The sequence below is a fragment of the Dermochelys coriacea genome, chromosome 9, assembly GCF_009764565.3.
Source record: "Dermochelys coriacea isolate rDerCor1 chromosome 9, rDerCor1.pri.v4, whole genome shotgun sequence".
Lineage (NCBI taxonomy): Eukaryota > Metazoa > Chordata > Testudines > Dermochelyidae > Dermochelys > Dermochelys coriacea.
In genome coordinates, this window is record NC_050076.1 from 5,743,113 (window position 1) to 5,769,999 (window position 26,887).

Here is a 26,887-nt window from a genome sequence, read left to right on the forward strand (position 1 = left end):
GGGCGGGAGACGGCAGCAGCAGCAGCAGCAGCAGCAGCAGCGGCGGCGGCGGCGGCGGCGGCGGCGGCGGCGGCAGCAGCAGCAGCAGGTGAGTGGCCGCCCCCCCCCAGGGCGCGTCTAACCGTGAGCGGCCCCTCCCCCTGCCTACGTGCCGCGTGAGCCCGGCTGCTGCTGAGCTGTGGCGGGTGAGCGCGGGGCGGCCGGGGCTCGGGCTTTGGGCGCGCGCGCGGGGCCGCCCGGCCGTTGGTGGCGCCGGCGGGGCAACTCCTGCCGGGGCGCGCGGGGCTCCCGCGGGCTGGGGCGGGGCTCGCCCCTGCCGCGCCGCGCACGTGGCCCGCGGGGGGGCTGCCAGGGGCCGCGGTGACCTTGAGCGCCCTCGAGGCCGCCGTTCGCGGGCGCAGCGCCCCGGGGGGAGCGGCGGGGGCCCGCGCGCGCGCCCGGTCTCCCCGCCCCCCGCCCCCTGCCCCGGCACGGCCTAGCTCCCTGCAGCGCGTGGGTCACCCTGGGCCTGCCGCAGCCCATCACCATGTGTCTGGCTCTGGCTCCTCCTCGAAGCGGGGCACTCCCCGCGGCCTGGCCCCCGTGCCTGCGAGGCTGCGGCCCGGGGCAGGAGTCCCGAGCCAGGCTTTGCCTTTGCCGGGTAACTCGTGTCCCTGCAGCCTGGCCCTGGGCAGGCTGCGAGACGGGTCTGGCATGATGGTGTGGAGCATTGTAAAATGGCCTCTGTCACCGCCTGAAATCTCTTCTTCTTTTTTTTTTTTGTTGACCTGCGGGCACACCAGAGGCGTTTTTCCATCTCGTGGCAGGCTGGTGGTGAGGGGTAGGGTGGTATCATTTACCCCCTTCTGGGCTTCTGAAGCCCTATTTTTTTTGGACTGTCAAGGGAAGTCGCGGCTAGTGAGGAGCTGCCTTAGCCTGTGGCCTCTAGGCTAGACTAGCACTTCCAGTGGGGCGGGGGGGGGCACTTCTCTGTATTGCAGCAAGGACAGCTGGAGGCAGTGCTAGTCCAGGCAGGCTATCGCTGCCTAACCTTGTCGGAGCAGGTCTAGGTCGCACTGGCATTTGACTGACCAAAGTACTTCCACTGTTGCCGCACTAATGTGGTGGTGGCGGCGTGTCGCAGCACAAGATACTTGCTGTGCTTTTTCCCTAGAAGTTGTGGAGTCGTTCATTTGAAAGGTGGGGTACCTTCCACAGTTATCTAGGCGGCTGCAGCTGCAGAGAGCCGCCCATAGGGTGGGATATCATGTTTCTGGGAAAAATTCACTACTGATTTGGCTCAGTCATCTTAACGTGTGCTACATGAACTATGAAGCCTTATAGGCCAAGGCCAGTACGTAGGGACCTATGTTTGCCATGGGTTTCCCCTACTTGAAGGAGGGAAGTGGCGAAGGGTAGTGTCCAGTTCTGGACTTGAAGCCCACTGTGGCTTCTTGGGTGTCTAGCAAAAACCTTGATGTACACCCCCTGGATTATCTATTCATATTTCAGTGTTTTTTAGGAGCTCCATTTATAGACCAGTGCCTATTGTGCTAAATGCAACAGTTTGTGTACTCTTGGGGTAGAGACCATTAGTGTAAAGCATTACAGCAGGTAATATAGACCAAAAAGAGTACAAGGAGATGGTGAATGACAGGAGGTAGCCTCAGTAACCATGACCAGATGCTTGTGGCATCATAGCTAAGGAGGGATTTAAAGGATAGTGAGGTAGCTTTATGGATGTCAGTAGGGAGCTTCTCCCAAGAGGGAGGGGGCAGCATGGGAGAAAGCATGAAGGTGTTTGAAAATATAAGCAAGTGAAGAAGGCTGGCATCACTGGCCAATCAGAGGCAGGAATTAATAACTTAATAGTGAACCATAGAACTAGAAGGGACCTCGAGAGGTCATCTAGACCAGTCCCCTGCACTCATGGCAGGACTAAGTATTATCGAGACCATCCCTGATAGGTGTTTGTCCAACCTGCTCTTAAATCCCCAATGATGGAGAGTCCACAACCTCACTAAGCAATTTATTCAAGTGCTTAACCACCCTGACAGTTAGGAAGTTTTTCCTAATGTCCAACTAAACTTTCCTTGCTGCATTTTAAGCCCATTGCTGCTTCTCCTATCCTCGGAAGTTAAGAAGAATTTTCTTCCTCCTCCTTGTAACAACCTTTTATGTGTTTGAAAACTCTTGTCCCCTCTTTTTTTTTCCAGACTAAACAAGCCCAGTTTTTTTCATCTTTCCTCAAAGGTCATGTTTTCTAGACCTTTAATCCTTTTTGTTGCTCTTCTCTGGACTTTCTCAAATTTGTCCATTTCTTTCCTGAAATGTGGCATCCAGAACTGGACACAACTCTTCCACACTGATTAGGCCTCAACTAGAGTAGAGCAGAAGAATTACTTGCTAGCAATACTTCTGCTAATACATCCCAAATGTGTGGTGTGTAGTTTTCTTTTGTTTTGCAACAGGGTAACACCGATTCATATTTAGGTTGATCCACTATGACCCCAGATCCCTTCCTGCAGTACACCTTCCTAGGCAGTCCTTTCACCTCTTATATGTGTGCAACTGATTGTTCCTAAGTGGAGTATTTGCATTTGTCCTTATTGGATTTCATCCTATTTACTTCAGATGATTTCTCCAGAGACCAAGTACAGTAAGAATAGGAAGTGAAGGATTTGAGAGCAAAACTAAGCAGCTATGTTTGATGTGATGGAGAAGGGGGAGCCAGTAGAGGGTTGCAGAAGGGGGTGACATCATCAAAATGATGAGCGGGGAAATCCTTACAGCTGGTGTTTTGAATGGGGTAAGACTGCAGGTGTTAAAGCCAGCAAAGTGAATGTTGTAGTAATCCAGACTCTCATCATACCATGTCTCAATAAGAGATCTAGCTGTGAATGGATAGGCAATCTGTGCAGAAAGAATTCATAAGATTTAGATGTTCTGGATGTGGGATTGGCATAGGTTAATCAGATTTTTGGCCAGCATGCCTCATCTCAAAATGGAGTTAAGATGCTTCAGTTCCTCAGAAGGGTATTGGTGCTGATTGAGTGTACCTTAATGTACAGCTCCTGTTACACTGCATAGTCCACATGAATTTAAACCCATGCTGATGGGAGACCTGCTCCTGTTGGTGTAGTTTAGCTCCACAACAGGCAGATGTGTCCATGGTAGCAACTCTCTTGTTGAGAACTCCTGGTGTAGACCGTACTAAGTTGATGTAACTTCAAGTGAACTTTTCACACCCCTGAACATCATAGTTGCACCAATTTGTCTGTAGCATAGACCTGGCCTGAAGCATGAACAATCTTTTGTGGATTATTGTTATGCACTGGCATTGCTGGAGTTAACTTGTGATTCTTGAACAGGATGCAAATGTATCTGTGGCTAAAGGGAACAGGTTCTATAGGCCATCCATGGTGGCTTACTGAGTTGTCACTTACGCACCCTAGGGTTCTTTAAGGTCTAACATGAGACATCTGGGGAAAAACATCAAGTAATGCTTCCTATTTTCTATAACATGTTAACTAAGCTAAATAACTATTTTAATTGAACTTAAATGGGTGAATTTGAGTCTAACATAGCAAATAAAACTCCTTGTCCGCTTGGGAAGGCAGTATGTTTCTGTCAGCCCCCAATAATGAGGGTATTAAAATTTGTACCAAGTGATAGCAAAACTCTTATTAAGAACAGAGTGCTTGCCCAGTCAAGCACTTGGGAAAGGCCAAAATTTGCCCATGCAGCCTTAATTTGGCTCCTTGTATAAATGCACTATAATAATCACATGCTGTTTTTACAGCACACCTGCCTCATTCTGTGAGTGAGTAGTTTAGAAGTATTCTCACTTGTGGCCTAAAGTGACATTTAATCTGCCATCCAAACCTGGCAGCAGATACTAGATTAACCTTCTTGTGGGTGTAGGTATGGTGCTCTCTCTATAGTATCTGAGTGATTCACAAAACACTCTTGGAATATCCCTTTGAGTTTAGGTGCTGGTGTTCCCACTTCAGTTGGGGAGCTGAAGTGCAGAGTTTATGGCCAAATTATCAGAAGGCTTGACTAACTTTGGATGCCCAATTTGAGACACCTAAGTCCTGAACTTCTAAGAGTACTTGCTGGTTTTTATAGCACTAAATATAGTGCATGTGACTTCAGGTGCTTTTGCAGATATGCCAAATCAATAGACACCTGTGAAGTCTGATTTTAAATGACTTGCCCAGCATCACCTAGGAACACTGGCATATGCAGAGATAAATGCCATCCTGGAGAACTGGATTCTAACTGGCTTATCTATAAGACCATACTTCTGCTCTCCTTTACTTCATTTGGTATACCCCTCTTCTACCTCCTCAGCAAATGAAGTAGGGTACTATAGACAACCACCTCATTCACTGCACAGCCGTGATTCCCAGGGCACTGTGATACACTGAGTGATATGGGGGTCGTGTAGAAAATTAGAATTGATACAATCTTTAATTACATGAAGTGTGCACAAAGGGGAGTCTAAGGTTACAGAGGCAACCTTGATTCTTGCACTTCCTAACTCAAGTGCTGACTCTTCAACCTTAACGTTCTTTCAGTTTAGCATTTAACCCCTAATCTGTAACAATAAACAAAAATTGCATCATGTGGAACCACTGACACTCAACCCCAGTTGGAACATCAGCAGGGTCAGAGCAGACCTTTTATGCTAGCTGAGTGACTGCTATGGTGGCAGGCTACTATCCTCTAGGGACAAGTCACTGGAGGGATGATGCTTTGCCAGGATGCTTCGTGTTATCTTCTGAGAGCAGAAGAATGTTGACTCTTGGATTTAATTTCAGTTTCTGTAGAGAGATGTTCTAATGGTTATGGGGGACAGACCCACCTCCCTTTCTGTTCGTCTCCACTGTTAAAACAAAACCTGTGCCTGAGGCTGTCTGGCATGGAGACTTCAGGCCAAATGTTTAGTTTGGCAAAGTTACAAGCAACTGAAAATGGGGTCTCCTAATAGAAAATACTAGGAACATCTGCACCTGCAATTCCAGTTGAGAGGCTGATAGAGGAAGAGTCAAATAACTTCCATGCTAAAATGTATTTAAGCTACAGCTCTATCAGGTAAGCAATTAAGGGCAAGATTTGCCAGTCACAGGTTCCATGACTTTCAGAGGCCTCTGACATTTTCTGCTTGAACTGTCAGCGCCATGCCTTAGGGTGGCAGAGGGGCCTCCCTTATTTTAATATTCAGACAAGTAACATGCTTCTGTGAAATTTTTTGTTGCCCATGACCTGTCTGAATTTACCAAAAATAACCAGGACACATCTTAACCTTAGTGATAAGTCTTACCTTGCACTCCCTCCCAGAGAGCATCATGAGATGTTCCAGTACAGTGCAGGACAACACAATTCGCTTATTACATTCAATTAGCAAAAAATGCCAGGATTGTTAAACACTTCCAGCACATAAAAGATGTGCATGTGTAATCTCTGGAACAGGTTTATTAAACCTTAAGTTTAGTTGGTTCTAGGACAGTGATTGTCCACTTGGGGTACACATACCCCAGCAGAGGTCTTCTGGGGGGTTGGCAGGTACATCATTCACCTAGATATTTGCCTAGCTTACAACAGGCTACATAAAAAGTGCTAGCTAAGTCAGCAAACACTAAAATGTTAGAAAAAACAAGTTTTGGGTTTTTTGTCCTCCCCCCCCCCCATAATGAGACATGTCTTTTTGTCTTTTTTTTTTGTGTAAGCAAGTGATTTTCAAGTGAGGTGAAACTTGGGGTATGCAAGATGAATCAGACTCCTGAAAGGGGCACAATCTGAAGTGGCTGAGAACCACTATTCTAGGTGTTGGAGGAAACTATTTTGGTGCTGTTCTGAGTCTGGCTTCTGAGAGCCCACATGCTCACTGCCAGGCACTGGACTTTAAAAAGTGTAGGGATGCTTCCTTAGCATGCTTCCTCCAATAAAATGTAGTGGGGAGGGACTTGATATCTAGATAATATGGTGGCTATGACTATTGTCTATCACTAGGAATCCAATACAAAAACATTGGTATTTCCCCTGCCATGGTAATCACTTTAGTAAAGTGTTGGATTTGCTTTTCTAACAGTTCCAGAACAAAAGGTGATTTTAAGACTAACCACTTGTTCTGGCCTTGGCTATAAGGATTACTTGTTGAATGGGAGCTTGTGAATATATTCTAGTTTTTGTTTAGCAATTACAAAGGTTACACTTAGCTTCTTAGCTGTAAGGTTTAGTTAATAAAATAGATACATGACTGAAACTTTGGCTTGTTTCTTGAACTTGAGGTCTGGGGACTTTAAGAGACTGAACTTTGGAGTTTCCCATTAAAGCTAGCTGAGGTAATCACTGTTTCCTCCCTTCTTCCCCCACACCAAGCCTTCAAATGGGGGGGATGCAGTTAATACTGACCTTAGCAACACTCCAGCACACAAACCAGAACTAATATTGCACATTAATCCAGGTGAAGCTAATCTTGCAACTCATGGTATTTGGCAAAACTGAATAACTACATTGGTAGTACTTAAGATGAAGGCCCAGAAATACTTCATATAGAAAGAAGCTACTTCTATGTAAGCACTTACAAACTTTCTGCCATAGCTCTAAAGTGGTATAACACAGTAATTAGTATTACATCTGGCAGATTTAAGTAATGCAGGTGAGCCTGATGTGCATGATGGGAATTACAATTTTAATGTGTACATGCCTTTTGAAATTTTAGGTTCAGTCAAGGAGTTTGAGGGAGCTAGTTCAAGAAACTATGGACCATGCTCGATCAGCCATCTCCAACTTGGTAAGATTTCCTGTCTGTTGTTGTAGTCTGAACACTTGCTCCTATCTTAACTTTCACCAGAAGCAGTGAACACTTGCAGGAATAAAATCTAAAGACTGATATATAATATACTGAGTCTATGCCACTCCATGAGTTTCTTCCTATTTTAGCTGACCCTAGGCCATGGTTTTTTCAAGAGTGAAGTCTCAGGTTGAGCACCCATTCAGTGACCTGAAATCTGAAGATAGTTGTTCCTTCCCCCCCGCCCCCCACCCCATGGTGTCAAGTTGGGCATATGAAGTCACCGGTCATTCTAACTATAATACATTGGTAGTGGGAATGGAGGAACCACCATCAGCTAGAAATTGCCAAAATGATATTTTTTTAACCTAGTTTCACCAGGGAAGCTAAAAATGGCCAAGATGTAAGATAGAGGGAAACTGACTTCTGTGTAGAATTCATAAAGAGTAAGGGCTTGTCTATACTGCCAAGTTGTTGACAACTTGTCTTTCATGGGTTAAACCCCTCCTCTGAAAGTTTTGCCACACAAGTGGCAGTGTGAATGCAGCTTTGTTGTCAGGAGCACTCTCCTGTAGTCTAATCCTTCATCTTAAGCAAAAGGACTCCAGATAATTGTCTTTGCATTCACTTAGGGGGAGCAGTAAGTTGAATTTTGTGGGTCTTATTTTTTTCCTGCTGTTTGTAGAGACTGGTAGGGGAGGCAGTGTGGTGTGAAACAGCTCTAATAAGGGGGTGGAGGTGGGAGAGGAGTGAGTTAAGCACCAGTGTGGACACAAGAACAAATAGATATAAACTAGCTATCAAATTTCTGTTTGAAACTGGGCAACAGTCTCAAATCTTCAGAGGAGTGAAGTTCTGGAATAGCCTTCCCAAGGGAGCAGTGGGGGCAAAAAACCTAACTGGCTTCAAGCAACTTGATAAATCTATGGAGGGGATGCTATGAAGACAGGCCACATGACATTGTAGGCAATCCATGACTGCCAGTATCAAAAATCCCTAACAGCTAGACTGGACACTAGATGGAGCAGGCTCTGAGTTACTGCAGAGAATCCTTTCCCAGGTGTCTGCCTGGTGGGCCTTGCCTACTAGCTCAGGGTTTAACTGATCACCCTATGGAGCTAGGAAGGAATTTCCCCAGGGCAGATGGGCAGAGACCCTGGGGGGTTTTGGCCTTCTTCTGCAGCCTGAGGCATGGTTCACTTGCAGATTTAAACTAGTGTGAATGTTGGAGTCTCTGTAACTTTAAGTCTTTAAACCATGATTTGAGGACTTCAACTCAGCCAGAAGTTAAGGGTCTATTACAGGGGTGGGTGGGTGAGGTTCATTGGCCTGCAACATTCAGGAGATCGGACTACAGTCAGAAGGGACCATGATCTAAAGTAAGTCAAAACATGAGTTCTTAATCCTGTGCTGCTTCTAGAACAGGTGAGGGTGTCCAATACCTAAAACAGAGCTGCCTTAGAGGTTTTATCAGCACTTTATCAAAGTCCTGAACTCCCTTTTTCATAAACTTTAAAAGATGGCTGACATTCCTGAACACTACCTTTAACTAGTAGTTTAGATTGACTGCAGAATTAAATGTGAAGATCCCAGTTTTGTGGGTTTACAGCAAATGTCCAATCTGGTGACTCTAGACAGATCTAATTAACTAGTTAAAACAATTGGCTTTTAGAGTGGGTCCTACATAAATAAGATCCTCTACATGTATTTTTGGAATGAACACCAATCCCAGATTGTAACAAGCAATATAGTGGGCTTTTTGTGCAGTATAAAATCACATATTTCTCACTCATCTGACTCCTTTCCAATTTAGTTTGGAGGTGGGCCGCTGTCATACACCCGTTTCAGTCTGGCTCGCCAAATGGATGGAGACAGTAGTCATGTGGAAATGAAACTGGCTGAAGAGGAGGAAGTTGGAGAAAATGGAATGACTGACCATGTTCATAGCCATGTAGCAAAACCCAGGAATAGTGGGAGAAACCTCTGGTGCAAGGTTGCTGCAGGAGGCCTCCTCTTCTTAATTGGTAAGATAAAAGAGCAAAGATGGGAAAGGAATTCTATGAAATAGAGGTACCAAGACACACTATGCTCTGTTATAGTGATTCTTCAGTGTGCATCTTACAATAGACCATCTAGACTACAGTACAGTAGAATCTGTTAAACACCTCAGGAATGGTTCATAACTGAACAAAACAGTATGGTTTCAGAAATTTACAACTGAACATTGACTTAATACAGCTTTGAAACTTTGCTGTGCAGAAGAAAAATGCTGCTTTTAACTGTATTTTAAATTCAACAAGCACAGATGGCTTCCTTACCTCGTCAAATATTTTTAAACTTACAATTAACAGAATACTGTACTATATTGGCTTTCTGATGCCTGATTGCATACTTCCAGTTCCAAATGAGGTGTGGTTGACAAGTTAAGAACTGACTAGAAGTTCTGTTGTACCTCATTCCTGGGGCTGAAAGTGTGAATACCTGTTGATGCTTTGTTTTACTACAAATACAGAGTTCAATCTTTATCAAAGCAAAGAAGGGCAAACAGTATTATGAGGAAACTAGTAAGTGTTTCCTCATCTAAACAGAGGAATGAACCTACAATAGGTGTGTTAATGTTGGAAGAAAACTAGTTTTGTTACAGTAATGCAGACTCAAAGCAAATTCAGCTAAATAAAACCTGAATGGTATTGGAGACCCATTGTCTGAAAATTTTATCAGTATGGTACAGGATGCTCTATCCACATTCTATCTTAAAATATAGAATTCATTAAAGTGAAACTTAGGAAAGCTGGTACAGTTTATAAGAACTTCCAAAGCTTGCATGGGAACAGGCTAGTCTCCAATAAAACTCAACTACTTAGAATACACAGTCAGGGGGCTTGAGTTAACACTGCGTTGGCTCAGGTTTTTTAATGGCTTTGTAGCATATAAACATCTGATTTCTTTTCCCTAGGGTTTCTGATTGGCTACTTGAGTTACCGTGGGCGAATGCAGGCAACTAGCACTTGTTCAGATGGAAGTAATGCATGTGGAAACCCTGCTGTTACGCCTTCCCCAGGAGATAACGATGAGTACATGAAAGAGCCTGAAACTGAACCTGTCCTTTACTGGAAGGATCTCAAAATGATGCTGTCAAACAACCTGAGAGCTGTAAACTTTAACAATGCCAGGTAACATCCTTCAAAGCCTTAGTCAGAGCTATTTTGCTAATCTGAAACCACCTACCCGTTCCTGTAGAACAAGTGTTTAAATAACTGAAGATTGTTGCCACTTCAGTTATGATCATGAGTGATCTAGGCTAAAAACTTAAGTGGCTTTTTCACCACCTGGCATTGTACTGGGTAGCTGGTTTTTAAACTAGTATGCCTTTACATTTTCCTTTCTTCCATTCCAGGAAACTGGCATCTTATGAAGCTGGCTCTGAAACAGATGAAAGTCTTGCTAACAGTCTTCATGGTCAGTTAACTGATTTCAAACTAGATAAAGTCTGGAATGATGAGCACTATGTTACACTGCAGATCCAGGGCAGGTATGTTAATATGCCAAAGACAGTAAGCTGCTTTTATTCTTTCAGGCATGGATCTTACTAGGTCAACAGTTTAAAAAAAAAAAAAAATTCTTCAGCTAGAGCAAATGTTTGAGGTCTCTAACTCTCTCAGGCCAGCTAACCTTGTTTGAGGGGAAATCCAAGCTGAAGTCTCTCTCAGCTTCACTTCCACCTGTGGTAGTGGCTACTGGGGTGCCTCAGACCAGAACTTTTTAAAAGCCTGCTTTACAGAAGTAGGCAGAGTTGGTAAAAATCTGCCACAATGCTACTGTAGAACTAAGCTTGTCATAGAATGACATTGCTTTTACCAAAGTAATGCATGAGTCTTTAGCCTCTCAAGTTGTTAGTCAGTTAATACAGCTCTATTTCCTATAGATCCTGTAGCTATAGCTATAAACTTGTCTTGGCCTGCAAGACCCTATCAGCTCAAGTCCTTAGTGTTATGGGAAGGCATACTTGGAGGAGAGTGGGAAAGCAGTAGTCCCTAACTTCTGCATTGCTCACATACAGGAGCACTAAGTTCGCCTAAGTATCCTAATTCTTCACTCAACACTTGCATACAAGCACCTGTCATCCCTTTTCAGGGTTAATGACTCCAAACATCACCACCTAGTAGCTCATTACTATAATCTAATCTAAATGTAGGCTTTGTGCAGCTTGGCTTAAACTAGCTTTATGGGCCATATATACAATTAATGCTTATTGGAGTAGCATTGGAAAGCTAGATAACTTGCTTAAACTACTTAAGGTCTCACCATTTCACTTAATGTTTTACCATAGAAATATGATTTGGAAGTATAAATCTGACATTATTTTAAACAGAATAATCAAATAGTAAAATGGCTAGTGCTAACAACTTGATCTGCCATTTTTTAGAACTGGTACTTTGGGTAGCTCTGCTTAATACTGTTTCTTGCTGTCTAATAGCTCACCAAATAAAGTGACTATTGAGTCTTCAACTGAAACAGCAACAAAACTGGAAATTACTGATGGGTATGTGGCATACAGTGCAAGGGCAACAGCAACAGTAAGTTACCTAGCTTTGACTTTTTTAAAAAAATTTGCTACTCAGTGTGCTTAACTGACATTGTCAGTTAATGTCACTTGTGGACAAGTCACTCTCTAGAAGTGAGACTTGACTGTCACTGGCTCCTTAATTCATTCTTAATTATTCTAAAGTGTCTGGCTTCCACCCCTGAGACACAGGACTACTGCTTCACTTACAGCTGAGCAGAGCTGGATATGGTGGTTTGGAGTAAAACCACCAGTTAGGCAGAACAGCTCTGCAGAATAGTCCCTCCTGAGGCTTACCATTGAGGACATGGCCCAAGTATTTCCAAGCTCCAGCCCATGAAGCAAGAGTTCTCAAAGTTAGAACTCAAACTTACCATCACACCCACACCTAGTAAAGCAAACTAAACTCAGGTCCCAGATTTCATACTTACTAATAGGTGTAAATAATACTTAGCTTATCACTAAGATGAGCATGTCTGTCTAAACTCTCATCCCACTTATGGTAAGTGCCCTGCAACTCCCCTTGGATTTGGGGAGATGCCTCTACTCCCACACTTCCCCCTTCACCAAGGCTTGAAGTAGCTAGTAGCTGCTTCCCTTCTCAAGGGTTCCTGGCTAGGGGCCCATCCAGGAGCTCTTCAAGAACAATCATAAAAAGGTAAGACTGGAAGGGCCCTTAAGAGGTCATCTGGGCACATCTCCTGTGCTGGGGCCAGGACCAAATACCTAGCCTATCTCTGACAGGCTTGTCCAACGTCTTCTTGACTCCCAATGATGGGATGCCCCAAGCTCCCTTGGAAGCCTATTCCAGCACTTAACTAACTAGGTTAGATATTGGTGGGGGGGAAGAATAGCCTAGTCTAACTAAATGTCTCTTGCTGCCTTAAGTCCATTACTATTGTCCATCCTTCACTGAAGATGGAGAACAATGGTTCACCCTCTAACAGGGGGGGAAACTCTGTCCAGAAAGCTGGCGGTCTAACAGCTGGGAGTTGCTATAGCTTGAACCCAGATAACTTGATTGAAGCTAGGGCATTCAAGTTGCTGCATGACTTTAGATTTCTCATTATCTTCCTGTAAATAAGACAAGTGGTCCAGGCCCCATGGCTTTAGACAGATTTAGGTGAGTTATCAATGACTGCTATAACTACCTCTTATTTATTCCAGGGTAAACCAGTCTATGCTAACTATGGCCGGGCAGAGGACTTCCAGGAACTAAATAAGATGGATATCCCCATAAATGGATCTGTGGTCCTTGTCAGAGCTGGAAAAATTTCTTTTGCTGAGAAGGTAAGTAATGGCTCTTGGCTCCTACTCTGAATAGTGTGATCATAGATCACCTAGCTAACTTAGGACACTTTTGTATTTAGAACTGTATCTTCAGGTTAGTCAGATCCCTTTAGCTTAGCCTAGATGTATTTGAGTGCTGCAGGGGTTTTGGGGGGGAGGAGTGTACCTCCTTGACATAGATTCATAGATACTAAGGTCAGAAGGGACCATTCTGATCATCTAGTCCAACCTCCTGCATAGCACAGGCCACAGAATCTCACCCATCCACTCCTACAAAAAACCTCACCTATGGCTGAGCTATTGAAGTCCTCAAATCATGGTTTAAAGACTTCAAGGAGCAGAGAAGCCTCCCTCAAGTGACCTGTGCCCCATCCTACAGAGGAAGGCAAAAAACCTCCAGGGCCTCCAATCTGCCCTGGAGGAAAATTCCTTCCTGATGCCAAATATGGCAATCAGCTACACCTGTTAATGGGCCTGGCAAAAACTGTTCACACTGCCACTACTTCTGACCCACAGTTGCAGGAAGGAGTAGCCTGTTTCAGTTCAGTTACAGGGCAAGAGAATAGTGAACTCTGCCTACTTGGGGGGAGGGCAGGAGGAAAGCAATGTAAACTTCATCACTTGCCTAGTGACTAAACATTCTGCAGTTCTTCTTGGTGGGGTTGGTAGCATTGCCTGTAAAGACTGAGTGACACTTCCATCAGAATAGCCATACTGGGTCAGATCAATGGTCCATGTAGCTCAGTATTGTCTTCTGATGGTGGCCAATACTAAATCCTTCAGAGGGCATGAACAGAACAGGGCAATTATCAAATGATCCATCCCTTGTCTAGTCCCTAGCATCTAATGGGAAGAGCATTTCCAGGGTCTTGTAATGCCAGAAAACCCTTATAGCGTAGCCCAAACAGTTGAAGTTTGGCAGAAACTTTCCATGCCACCTTGTCTCAAGTGACTCTGACCACTTCAGCCACTTGTGAGACTAATGAAACACTTTACCCCAGGAAAGAAACTGACCTTTTCTTTGATACTCTAGTGGCTTCATGTTTGGGAGCAGGAATTTAAAATTTGATAGGAAGGTGGCCTTGGTCAGTGCCTTTTTCCCATCCCCTGCAGAAGTTGACCAAACTTGGTCCATTAAGCCATTGAAACTCTTGCCCATTCTCTGTAGAATCTCACTAGACCTTCACAGCCAAATTGGCCAAAGTCTGTCTGTGCTGGGCATGCTCCAGTTTTGGGATGAGTAGAGCTCACTGCAATAGCAGATTTGAGCTGCTCCAGGCACCAGAATGGAGTAGAGGAGCCTGTCTCTTTGACTCCAGGTAGCATAGAAGAAGCTGCCTCTGAAGTGGAGAGGAAAAGCACTAGGCTGGATTGGGATGGGTTGAGCTGAGTGCCCAGAGAAGGAACCTGGGACTGAGTGGTCATTGGCCCAAGCTAGGTAAGGGAATGGGGAAGGAAGTAATGGGGGATCAGGAGCCAGAGGTGGAGAAGATGCAGGGCCATAGGCTAGAGGAGAAATGGGTAGTCTGCCCACTCAATCACACCAAGGCTGTCTTTATAACCTTAATTTTGCCCCATGTAGGCATGTAATTAGACTACCATAATGAGCCTATTTTTCCATAGGACACTGCTCCATAGAGTGCACAGGGTAGATAGTACTCTGTTAATGAGCAGCTAGTCACTCCGTAACTAAGTTATCCTATACTTTTCAAACTTTACTCTGAAGGTGGAAGTTCAGCATGGGCTTTCCTATGGCGCTCATCTGTATAGTGCTTCTGCAAATTCCCCACCAAGCTCTCAATGTGAGCACCCAAAAAATAAAACCAACAGTGATCACACATGAGAAGACTGGGTTAAATGATGTGCCCAGCATCACAGGAACTATGGCAGGGGCATGGATAGAATCCAATTTTCCAAGCCACTTAACAATAACTTGCATAAGAACAGCCATACTGGGTCAGACTAAAGGTCCATCTAGTCCACTATCCTTTCCTTTCCTGTAATCCCCTACATACATTTGAACTTCTGCAAAAAAAAAAAAAACCACCAGAAAACAAAAACCAGGAGTCCTATATTAGACATGTCTCCTTCAGTACATAAGCCTGCTTCATCTCCAGAGAAGGTCTGTACTGGACACTGAGGCAGCAATCCTGTGTAGCATAGTCTTGACTTATGCTAGTATATGAACATGTATAGACAAGAGGTTACATTTTAAAGTTGCACTAAACCTTGATTCTGTCCTTTAGAGTCCATTATGTAACATTAACATAGCACAGACTCTTCAGCTTAATCAATTTCTCTTTCACTTCCACTTCCAGGTTGCTAATGCAGAAGGCTTGAATGCAGTGGGTGTCTTGATATACCCTGATCCTGCTGATTACAAACTCACTAATAATGAGGTTCTCTTTGGACATGTAAGTCATACTGGTGAACATTGGTTGGCTTCCCTCTAAAAGATGCAGAGGGAGACAGCAAGCATGCTATGCATAGAGAACACAAACATGCTGTCTCTTGCATAATGCCTCTAGAAATGATTTTCCACTTATGTGAACTTGACCATAATGGTTCCTTGATGCAGGGCTATATTGACTGACAAAGTGCAGCTGTAGCTTTGCAAATACAAGAGTGGCTATATTCCACAATACTGGTAGACCTCCTAGCACCTCACTCTTGCACTTAATAGTTTAAGGTCTGTATCTTGCATGTAACACACAATCCTTCATTGACAGGCTCATCTAGGAACAGGTGATCCTTTCACCCCTGGCTTCCCTTCATTCAACCACACTCAGTTCCCACCAGCTAAATCTTCTGGACTCCCAGGCATTCCTGTCCAAACAATCTCTAGTGCTACTGCAGGAAACTTGTTCAGGTAATATTGCCTACAGGTGTTCTACCAAGTGTCAGTAGTACAATTGGATCTGTATGAATAATCCATGAAATTGCTCTGAGTCCTTCTAAGCAGAGCTCTCCTCCTGTCCTCTAACAACATGTATTGAGCTACAGCTCATACAGTTTCATCAATATAGGACTCCCAAATTCTTGACTGTTTCAGCAAATGGAGTCTTGTATCCAACTGTTCCTGTTTTTTTATATAAACCTTGGCCTGTAGCATTGCTTAAATGCAGGCTTTAAACAAATGTCTTGATATGAAAATTGTGGTATGCTTCTCAGTCTGAGGCTTTAAACTTCCCCAGCGTTTCACCAATGCAGTGCACTCTTAATCCAGCATGCAGTTGGCTAAAATCAGGAACTAGTCTTGCCAGTGTTGCTAACTTCCACCATAGTAAGGCTCTGAATGAGATGATTAAAAGTGACAATGAAGTAAAGTATCTTTTTTTCTCTCCCACTCCCCCCAGGAAAATGAATGGAGAAGTCCCCTCTAAAGAGTGGAGAGGTAGCCTCTCAGTTTACAAAATGAGGTCCCAGAACACCAATGGAACTAAAGTGACACTTGAAGTAAACAATCAAATGGTAGAGAGAAAAATTCATAACATCTTTGGTGTTATCCAGGGTTTTGATGAACCAGGTAAAGCTGTCTTACTAAAAGATCTCATTGAATAGGCTGGCCTCATTTAGAAGCTTGTTTAGCCTGTAACTGGCATAACTTGCATGGGAGAAAGGGCTGGAGGAGTCCTGGACTTAAACTTCTTTGGTTTACCGTTGAATAAATAAAGTATGTAACAAGTCCTCATTACATGAAAATCTTTAAGCAAATAGCTACTTTCTCTTACTAGGCCACTGGATAACAGGCAAAATGAAAACCTTTCCCCATAACGTAGTATCATTGAAAATCAAAGGATAAATGTGGGAGAACTGATCTGTACCCCACTCATGGGGAATAAGCGCACTGTTTCCTGAATTGGCCTGCCTCTTAATGATACTGTCCCAAGTTCTCTAGCTAAGTGGTCTTACACCTAGTAATAGTTTGGTTAAACTTGCCCATTGTCTACACACATTTGAACCATCCAACTAAAAGGATTTTAAACCAATTTATGCAAACCAGTGCATGTTCCAGTTTATGGTTTAGGCCCTGTTCATAAGTCTACAGGTCTGGTAGACATTGTTTGTAATGCCTAAAAACCCCATCAGGATCCGAGCCTCACTCTTCCAAGCACTGTAAATACACATGACTACTTGCTCCAAAGCACTTGTGAGACTGATTCACACACAACCCTGAGTCTCCAAGAAATGCTCAACATCTCCAGCCAGACTGCCAACTGGATGGGACTCCACTTCAATGCTAGGAAATGCACTTCCCTGCATATCTGAGTAGAAGGGACTTGGTCTGGACAACACCATATCAGGTCCCAAGTGAACCTATGATCTTCCTTGGACAAGCAAGCCTACCAGCATCTGGCACACCCACAGGCTTCCACATTTAGCAGACACCTGAGGATATCAAAGATCCTACAAAATGTGGCCAGAATCAGTTCCTCCCTACTGGCACCATGGCATAAGGTAACACCTTCCTGATCTCCCCTGCCATATCATTTGTCCTGAGGGGATCTGCTATAACAAAAGTGCCTCTGAACAAGGCAAACACCATCAGGTAGCTGGTGAAGTGGATGTTTGTTCCCCTGAGAGCCAGCAATGAACTGGTGTACATCTCTCAGGCAGGGCAGCTCCAACATCCCTCATGTGGGTGATCTGTGCCACATTTCAGTGATCAGTCATGCCTTCTGATATGCCTGGACACCATGGTGAGGAACATCCTGTATAGCACTTCCTGCTGTTGTCAAGAAGCAAATCACCAGGATCCCCACCAACCAGATGTTGCCACCTACCTGAGCAGCTCACTGGAAGGCAAATTTGGAAGAGATGGAGACTTTGCTTTGCTCTGGACACATGCCCACAACAACTGGAAGCATATTGGCTGCTGTTAGACATGGTACAAAGAATGCCAGGAGCTGGGAGTCCTGGTGCCACAGGTGAAGCATGCAGAGCACAATCATCACTCCAAAGCTAGAACCATGCTGGAGAGGACCTGAAGGATGCTATCAGCTGCCAATACATAGAAAACCTAAAATGGAAGCCAAACCAGGGCAAGACATTCAAAGTGGGATGCCAGCAACCACTTCCTCCCTGGGGGCAGCTTCACCTGATTTTTACCAACTGTAGGTTCATCCACAGAGCCCAGCTCAACTGCATGGCACTGAACAGAGCCATCTGCCATGGGAATGGGACAAACCACACAGGAAACTCAGCTATGCAATGAGATACTACCCCACATCCTGTGTAGCTGCAAGCCCCATTCCAGATCCTAGTAGCTACAGCATAACACCATCCAGGATCACCTAGTCAACCATCCCACCACCTGTAGGGAAGGTGGACATGAACACCATCCCTGGAACCAACCAGTCCTCAGAGGACCAGAAGATCATGGTAGCCTTTGAGAACAGGACCCCAGCCATCTGCTCCACCTGAGCTCAAAACATGGAGAAATAAACAGGTCTCAAGCCTTTGGCCAGAGCAAAGGGTTACCAGGTTCAGGCACATGCACTGATTGTCAGTCCTGGGCACATGGCACCCCAGTAACAAACAAGTGAGAATGCAGAATCGGTCAGTGCATTCAGCTGATGCAGCAACTCATGGTGTCGGACACCATCAGGGTGATCAAGGAACATCTTCATAATGTCCCATCACCAAACATCCTCAATAGCTGGACAGATGAGCTGGAGTGCTGATAAGCAGTGGGGAAAGTATTGATATAATCCATGAGGGAAACATTATTCTAAATAGACAACCACAAGTACTTGTTCTTGTTTTTTTTTCTTGCTGATGCAGACCAACACAGCTACCACCCTGAAACCTAAATTCTCAATTACTGAGGGACCATTTTCACTCACTGCTAGATTTGCTTTCCACAACCAACTCTAACTTGAGTGATGTACCCAAATACTTCGATGCTACTATTGAACTGTATTAAACTTCAGCTAAATTTGGGTTATTGCTGATTATGTACTATATCTCATGACTCTGCATTTGTGGATAACCTAAGCACTATACCAATGTAAAGACTTTTTTTTAAGCCTGTGTAATCTTTTTTTCTTTAAGATAATTGGAACTAACATGTATAGATAAGAATTTAGCTGCCTTAAATCCTGCTACAAGGAACCTCCAACTATCTTCCTCTATTGTACACTTGGCTCTGAGCTTAATGTCATGTCAGACACGACCAGAGACTTTCATGAATGGCCCTAATGCTGAGCTAATGAAGAGCCTTCTTAAAATTCTGTCTTTTTTTTCCCCTAAAGGTTACATGCAGCTTGCCAAAATGTTTACTCTTCCATATATCACATGTAGGAAAGTGTTTTGCCAAAATATTTTGATTCTAACTGCTTTCTGTAATTGTATAGCTGCATCTCATCACTCCTGCCCTCTTGTTTGCAGATCAGTATGTTGTGATTGGAGCCCAACGAGATTCCTGGGGTCCTGGAGCAGCAAAGGCTGGTGTAGGAACAATCATGCTGCTGGAGCTTGCCCGTGCAATTTCTTCTATGGTAAAAACAGGTAAACCATGAAACAATTAAGCCCAAGTACACTTTGTACTGTAATAAAAAAATAAGGTAATGGAGCCCAGATCTCAATTCTCCTTATTTAAAGGTGGCTATAAGCCCAGAAGAAGCATTGTCTTTGCCAGCTGGAGTGCAGGAGAATTTGGAGCTGTTGGTGCCACTGAGTGGTTGGAGGTAACTAATCTTGGTTTGATCGATGATGCCTTATACCTCTTCTGTCTGGAACTGTATGCTCTTATTACAGTTCAAAAGTTACTGCCTATTAACAGGCATTGGTTTTTTCCCATTTTAGGGTTATTCTGCCACACTGCACACCAAAGCCTTTGCATACATCAACCTGGATGTAGCAGTTGTAGGTAACTATTGATCTCTGGTCAGCAGATCTACAAAACTCTAAAATTAGAACTGGTCAAAAACCATTCCAATGTGAAGCTCTAAAATGACACAGCTAAATGTGGGGTTTTTTGGTATCCTTTTTTTAAAGAAGCTACCAGTGCCCAGTAACGAATAGCAAGTGCTTTGGGTTAATGCTGCTCGTATTCTATATTGTCTTGAAACACTTAAAGTCATTACTGCTGCTAAACAGCTGAAAATAAAAATGGCACTAAAGAGAAACCACAATACAACTTTATTCCTATAATCTCATACTTGTATTGGCTAACATGTTCCAAATCTCTAACTTCTACCATCACAGGTTCAAGAAACTTCAGGGTTTCTGCCAGCCCAATGCTGTACAAAGTAGTGGAGCAGACTATAATGGAGGTGAGTCCTAGTCTCTCTGGGCTAATCTGAACCATGATCCAGGTATACAGGAAAGTACTTGGACAGTAACTTTACTCTGCACCTTATTGCAGGTGAAGCATCCAGAAAATGGGAGAAGTCTGTATGACAACATTGGTTCTAACTGGGCCAAAAAAGTGTAAGTCTCCTGCTCACCAACTTTGAACAGTAACTTCAAAAAGCTCTCATTTGGAGCAACAAAACTAATCTAACCTTTCTGAACCCAAATGAATCTCCTCATAAACCCCCATATAGAAATACTGACTAGGCAGTCTAGCTTTAGCTCTAAATTTGTTGAAACTCTGTTCAAATCCTTGAACCACAGCAAGCCATTAGGACAACCTCCTAATCATTATGACTTCATTCCCATGTCAGTGGTGCAATAGTTTAGTACACTACTTGGTTTGGAACACCATGTTCAAACTGGATCATATATCCAGTCTAGCGTTCCAGCTGTTCCAAGAACAACCTTCTAGGAGATGCTAGTGTTCATGGGACTGCAGAAACTGGCTTGCTAGTGCTCCACTTCCTTAACAGGAATCCCCTGGGCCACCTGGCCAGGTATGACCATCTATTTTTAGTTCAAAGCTTCAGTTATTGCAAACATTGGATTGGGTAACCTACAGTTCTGAGTAACTATGCCAATATTTCTCATTGCAGTGTTCCCTTTCGTATGGATAATGCAGCTTTCCCTTTTCTAGCATATGCAGGAATCCCAGCTGTTTCTTTCAGTTTCTATGATGTAAGTCACTTTGTACTTGTAAACCTCTGCCAAATGAAGTAAGAATGTAAATACAACTTAGCAAGGAAGCTTAACAGTAAACTTGTGATAGGTTTGACTCTCCTGATCTAGCTAGTTGGAAGAACTAAAGCTGCTCTGATAAGATGAAACCAGATCAAGCACATGTGCTAATGACATCTTTCATCTAGTGGCTTTATCATAACTGACATCAGTGGATTAGAATCTGCCAAAGAGCATAAGGAGCAACTCCTGGCAGATTCCACTGCTCCCAGGGCTGCAGGCTTCTTACCACCTCCTGGACTAATGTGGGGGTCAACTTTAACCTCAGGGCAGCACAGCTGTAGGGCTATACCATCCTGTTTCAGTACTCAGCATTCTATCCAGTGAATGCCATCTCTTGTATGAGCCGCTTCCTAGTTCCTTAATGGAAGGCAAGATCAGACATGTTAAAAGTACATGGGTGGCCAAGAGGTAGAGCAGTTGCTTCTAGACTAGATATCTCTCTGGCTCTCATCCAAACACTTCCTCAACTACTCAAGACTTAAACTCTTACTCTTCCTTCAGCCATTGGTTTACACAGTAAGACGAAACTATGATAAACTAATCGGAATTCTACATGGCTTCCCTGTGTTCCAGACACTGCTTTTCTACTTTCCTGTATGTAGATATGAGGCCTGTATTAATGTGAGTTTCTAAACAAACCTACACATTCCTCTTTTGAATGGAGTTAGAATTCCTGTCTACCCAGATGTCCCATGTTTCATTGCTGCTCAGCTAAACTTTGAGTTATTCCTAAAGTATATAGAACAAGCAGGTAGTTATTGTGTTCCAGTGCTATTAATTTTATAGATAGCAAAGTCAGTTATCAGAGTTCAAATTTAAGCTCTACATAATTAAACTTTTGATGCCTGTATTAATGCTTCTGCAAATATTTGATCATGCAATCTGCTGAAACTCTCATGCTATTGTTTGGGTGGCTACTTACGCAAGAAGTTACATCTGCAAGTCCAGATTGTGTTCTGCAAGTATTCTTGGCAGTGGAACTTGGGTATTCCTTGCTTTGCAGAAAGCCACCAAGGGATGTAAGGGCTGACATCTGAGTTTGTTAAAGCTGCACTGCAGTGCTGTGGAGTAGTAGCAGGTCACCAGTAGACTGGAAATCTTGGCAAAGCAGCTTGCTGTCCACTTCAACCCAAGTGGTGGGGCTGGCATGCATACAAGTAACACTTCCCTATCCCTCATCTTTGCCTTCTGTAGGGCAGAATGAGTGTTTTGCAGAGGTGCCAAATACAGTTCCTCATGGGAGGGGAGAGAAGGGACTGCAGATAACTGGTCAGTCTAGTACTGGTTACAATACAGCCAAGGAGTAGAGTAAAACTCACAGCTAGAGAAACGTACTCAAAAACCAGGGTTAGAGGTAAGAACTCAGAGTGCAAATGCTTTCTGCCTTGCAGGATGAGGAAGGGTATCCTTACTTGGGCACCAAGCAGGACAGTTGGAGCAATCTTGCCTTATCTGTAACTCAGCTGGACAAGTTGCTTCAGACTGCTACAGAAGTGGCTGGCCAGATGGCTCTTAAGATGACATATGATCACCAATTTTACCTGGACTATGAGCAATACAACCAGGAATTGCTCAACTTCATAATGAAGATTAGTCCATATAAACAAGAGATAAAAGTAAGTTTACCTAACTGAACTAATTTTAAGGTAATGTAAGTTTTTGTTTTGAGTTTTCCTCACTTACCCTAAACACTGAAATCTGCCAGTCTTATCACCTGATGAGCTCGGGTTGAGAGGGTAGCATTGTCCATTCAATTCCTGGGACTGCCAACAAGAGCCCCACTGTGGTGACTGGCAAAATGAGCCAACTACCATTAGCAGTGGTGCACATTCACATCTGGAAGGGCTCTTCTAAAAGGGCCTCTGAAGGGTATAGCTGCTGAAGTTAACTTCTTGAGCAATGTTCAGCCTAAAAAAAGCTCCCAGTAACTCAGACTATGCCTACAATTCAGTTTTTCAGTAGAACTTGTATCTCAGGGTGAGATTTAGTCACACCCCATGTGACGTTACACCAACATAAGTGCTGGTGTGGACAGCACTAGGTCTCCAGGAGAGCTTCTCACTGGGTTGGAACAGTAAAGCTGATGGGAGAGTGCACTCCTGTCCACTTAGTGTAGCTACACTAGAGTGGTGTAGCTGCACTGATGCAGCTGTGCAAGCTGTGAACTCAGTCTTTCAAAATGGTCTCTGGCTAAGATTTTTACCAACTGATTCCCAACCCTGTCTCCAATAAATCAGTAGTAAAATTACTAACTCTAATTCTTCTCCCTACCAGGGAATGAATCTGACCCTTCAGTGGCTGTATTCTGCCCGTGGCGACTTCAGTCGAGCTACAGCTGCACTGACAAGAGACTTCAGAAACACTGACCTTAACAACAAGCTTCTCTGCCGTTTGGTGAATGATCGCATCATGAAAGTAAGTATTCTGAGCTTGGTTACAAGAGTTGATTTCACTCCTTAAACCACAAAGGAGTGCAGTATCAAACAGGAGTGAGCATTTCATGAAGGGTCCAGTTGTATATCTGGACTCAACAAAAGTCCACTGGATTTATGCTAGTGACTGGTCTAGCTGTTGTGGCTGCAGGTACAGAGTACATCTCCTTAAGAGGCAGAGCTGCCCTCCTGGATGAGGGCCTGCACTTCATGCATTGCTACTGTTAGATTAGGAAATGCCTATCTGGCCCCATGTGACTACCCTGGTAAATCCTTAATTCACTTCCCCTAGAAATATGTCTAGATGTTGCTAGCTAATGCTGGCAGAACAGCCATGCGAAAGCTAACAAACACTAGGAGAGGATGTTGAAACCACTTCTGAATTTTTCCAGCTCCTAGATAATCCCTGGCTTTTGGCCCCTTCACCACTTATGTCAGTGCAAGAACTGACACCTGCAGGAATTCAGTCCAATATCCAATTCTAAATTTTTACATTTCCTCTTAAGGTGGAGTACCACTTCCTTTCTCCATATGTCTCTCCGAAAGATACTCCTCTACGTCATATCTTCTTTGGCTCTGGTTCCCACACTCTGTCAGCTTTGCTGGATCACTTGAGCCTCCAGAAGACCAACCCAAGTGCCTTTAACCCAGACCTGTTCAAGAACCAACTGGCTCTGGCAACCTGGACTATTCAGGGTGCTGCTAATGCCTTATCTGGTGACATTTGGAACATAGACAATGAGTTTTAAATGTATAATGCATTAACCTTAATGCTGGGGTACAGAAATGGGGAACCCCACTTTTTCTCAATGACAGAACACTTACACTAAATCTATTGACGGTATTTGGAAACCTACATTTTGATCTAGTAAAACTCCAAATTTGATTTTGATAGGGAAACTTAACAAGCAGCTGTTCAAGCAGGAATTTCAGTCTCTACCCACTAAACTTCTCCCTCAGAACAAGAGGTTCCTCTGATTACAGTAGAAACTCACTAAAAACACTACTGCTTGTGGTGCTGCCTTTCTGTTATACTTGAGAACGAACAGGTCAGACTGATTAAAGCAACAGTCTATTCAAATATAAATTTGGTATCTTTTGAGTGGGGAGGTACCTTTAAAAACTCTCTCAGGTAGACAATGTTGGCTTTCCCTTTTGAGGTCAGTCTTAAAGTTAGTGAAGGCAGAAGATTGCCTTTGTAACAGTTTATGGGGAAATTCGTAAGTGCTTCCAGCCTCCCTTCTGGGGCTGTGAAGATACCTTGACATCAAGTAAAACTGATTTTTTTTTTTTTTCACACAGTAGTAGCCCTTAGCTGCTGAAATAGTCAGGAAGTTCTGAAGTGTCTAGCCACCCTAATACATTGATTTACCATGTGAATAACCATCTTGGCTTTCCAGGAAGAGGTGACAAAATTTCTGTAAGGAGTTAGTCTTTAAATCACAAAGGGGAGGTGAAATCCAAATATTATGCCCCCTTCAGTGTCCTGGCTCAGTCCTTCAGATAAAATGGACCACATGGTAACAAATAGCTTTGAATGGCTACAGCTGACACTTCAGACCTTGTTGCTGTGAGGCCTTTCATGAAATTGAGTCCTTGCTGGCCAAACTTTTGTTTGGACAAGTAAGTTGGTAAAACTCACAGGAAGGCTCTCATTTGGCACTGAGTTATTTATTTTTTATTTATTTATCAGTGGCAGAGTTCACTATAAATGGTGTGGTTTTTTTATAGAAGATAATTATCGGAAGCAGTGCCTTCCATAATTATGACAGTTATACTGTCGTTTTTGAATAAAAGCAGCATCTGCTATTACAATTGAACATGATACTGGAATTTTGCATTCAAAATTTAAAATGAAGCAATGGTCCATGAAGCTTAAATCTATTAGAAAATTACCAGTTCAGCTTTCCATGGTTTTCAGATATGGAGATCTTGCATAAGTGTTTAATCTGGTACTAAAAGCACTCATTTCTAAAGTGACTCCTGAAAACCGCTAAATTTGAGATGCAAACAAATTAAACTGCAATTAAGCCTCCCTTGGACTTGCTGCCTAGCCCTGAGGTGAGGCTTCTATCTTGCCCTGCTTCAGTTGATGAATTCTGTAGTTGTACAGTGAGTGCAGCTCCATAACCTGCTTTAAGCCTTGATGTTGCAAGAAAAGCACCTCTGAGCTTGGCAGATGCATCCTTAAAGGTCAACTGAAAGGAGTTATTAATTGGGTTTAACCATAGCCCTGGCTCAACTCTTATTAAGCCTAGGGTGTTGTACACAAATGCAGACTTGTACCTCTAAGATCAGGCAGCAATTTAATCACATGGCTGCTTTGCTGCAAAATTTCCAGTACCTTATGTATCATGAAAACCTAACTCACATTATCGGGAGCAGTGTCTTTCATAATGTATAAAGAACAAGGTAGTTTTTGCCTACCACAGTGTTATATCGGAGGCAGTGTTCTCCATATGTTGCACTAAGGGTGTATGTAATTATCGGGAACAGTGTTTCCCATAATTTTCTTATGCTTATCATGCAATGACATCTACAGAGCTTGATGGTTAGTATCTAACATGTACCCTCAAAGTCCTGCAATCCTAGTTCCACTTCCCTGTGTTGCAGATGCAAATGCTAGTGTGTATTATGCATGTGAATTTTTTTAAACCCACTCTGTAGGTTAAACTGTCTCAAGTAGCTGTGCTGTAATCTATCTAGTTATGTGACTGCTGGATCTGACTATTTAGCAAATATTAGAATAGTAAGGCTGTTTGACCTATCTTAGAAAGGTGAAGGGAATTGACTATGAAGGCTTGAGGAATTGATACAGTGAACATATGGTGCTGGATTTTTGATAACTCCTCTGTTTAGTGAGCTACATTCAGTCTTATGGCATATCTAAGCTGTACAATTTGATTTTTACTTCAGTCTAACTAGCATCACTAGAGACTAGTCAATTCAGCAGACAGCAAGGCTTTAGGGGTCCCCATCTGCTCACTAATCAAAGACTTCTTTGTGCCTTCCAATATGTTAGTACTTCACTGGCAAGTTTCTCAAGCCTATTTAGGGTCTATTAAATACTGCTGTTTCTGGCTGCAGCCAAAAAGCGGATCTCCCTGCCCCATTACAACAGGGTTCTAGTCTGAGCCCTCAGTGTGGCCCACTTAAATACAACTGGCTTAGACTCCTGGTACCTGTGCTGGAACTGAATCTGCAGAGAACTTGGACAGGACCAGTTTAGTGGCAGCTGAGGGATGGGGAAGAGTAGCTATTGCAATTTGAGGCTAAAACAAGCCCTTGAGACTCCATTAATGAGCTTTGGCATAGGTTGGTCCTGGCCATCATGAAAGACAGAGCTAAACTGAAGTGCATACACTAAAATATTCTGCTCTGATGGCATCCACAGCAACCTTGATACTACTTCCAAGGAGGTGACCTTGTGGCACTCAAAGTCTCAGTCCTGTTTCACTGGTAAAACGCATGTTATGGTTGGAAGGTGTTGCCATAGCACTTGCATGCACCTTGAATTCTTAGATTCTGTAAGCTTTGCCTGCTACAAAGCACATGAATAAGACAAACTCTGTCCTGTAGCTAGATGAGTCATAACTGATTACTACAGGTTCCATTCATACTTTCTTGCTCTTGTACTAAAATTTGACTTTGGGATGGAATGTTAATTTGCTTTGTTCCTGCATTACCTGCTTCTCCTTAAATAAATACATTGAAAGCTTC

General features: G+C 43.5%; 1 protein-coding gene across 4 annotated transcripts; it reads left to right on the top strand.

The window, feature by feature from the left end:
• Window positions 1-26,887, top strand: TFRC (transferrin receptor). Of its 4 annotated transcripts, none has more exons than XM_038417761.1 (19): window positions 1-88; window positions 6,710-6,781; window positions 8,595-8,805; window positions 9,738-9,954; window positions 10,179-10,313; window positions 11,259-11,358; window positions 12,513-12,635; window positions 14,954-15,049; window positions 15,365-15,504; window positions 15,992-16,161; window positions 19,026-19,145; window positions 19,239-19,324; window positions 19,443-19,506; window positions 19,845-19,912; window positions 20,005-20,069; window positions 20,591-20,672; window positions 22,127-22,351; window positions 23,010-23,150; window positions 23,674-26,887. In XM_038417761.1, exons 2-19 carry the CDS (start codon window positions 6,749-6,751, stop codon window positions 23,914-23,916), a joined length of 2,319 nt encoding a protein of 772 aa, XP_038273689.1. In that variant the 5' UTR covers window positions 1-88; window positions 6,710-6,748; the 3' UTR covers window positions 23,917-26,887. The 4 variants fall into 4 exon arrangements, with proteins under 4 accessions (XP_038273689.1, XP_043347681.1, XP_038273691.1 ...); XM_043491746.1 differs by having other exon boundaries at window positions 7-88; window positions 10,173-10,313; XM_038417763.2 differs by lacking the exon at window positions 1-88 and adding an exon at window positions 134-185.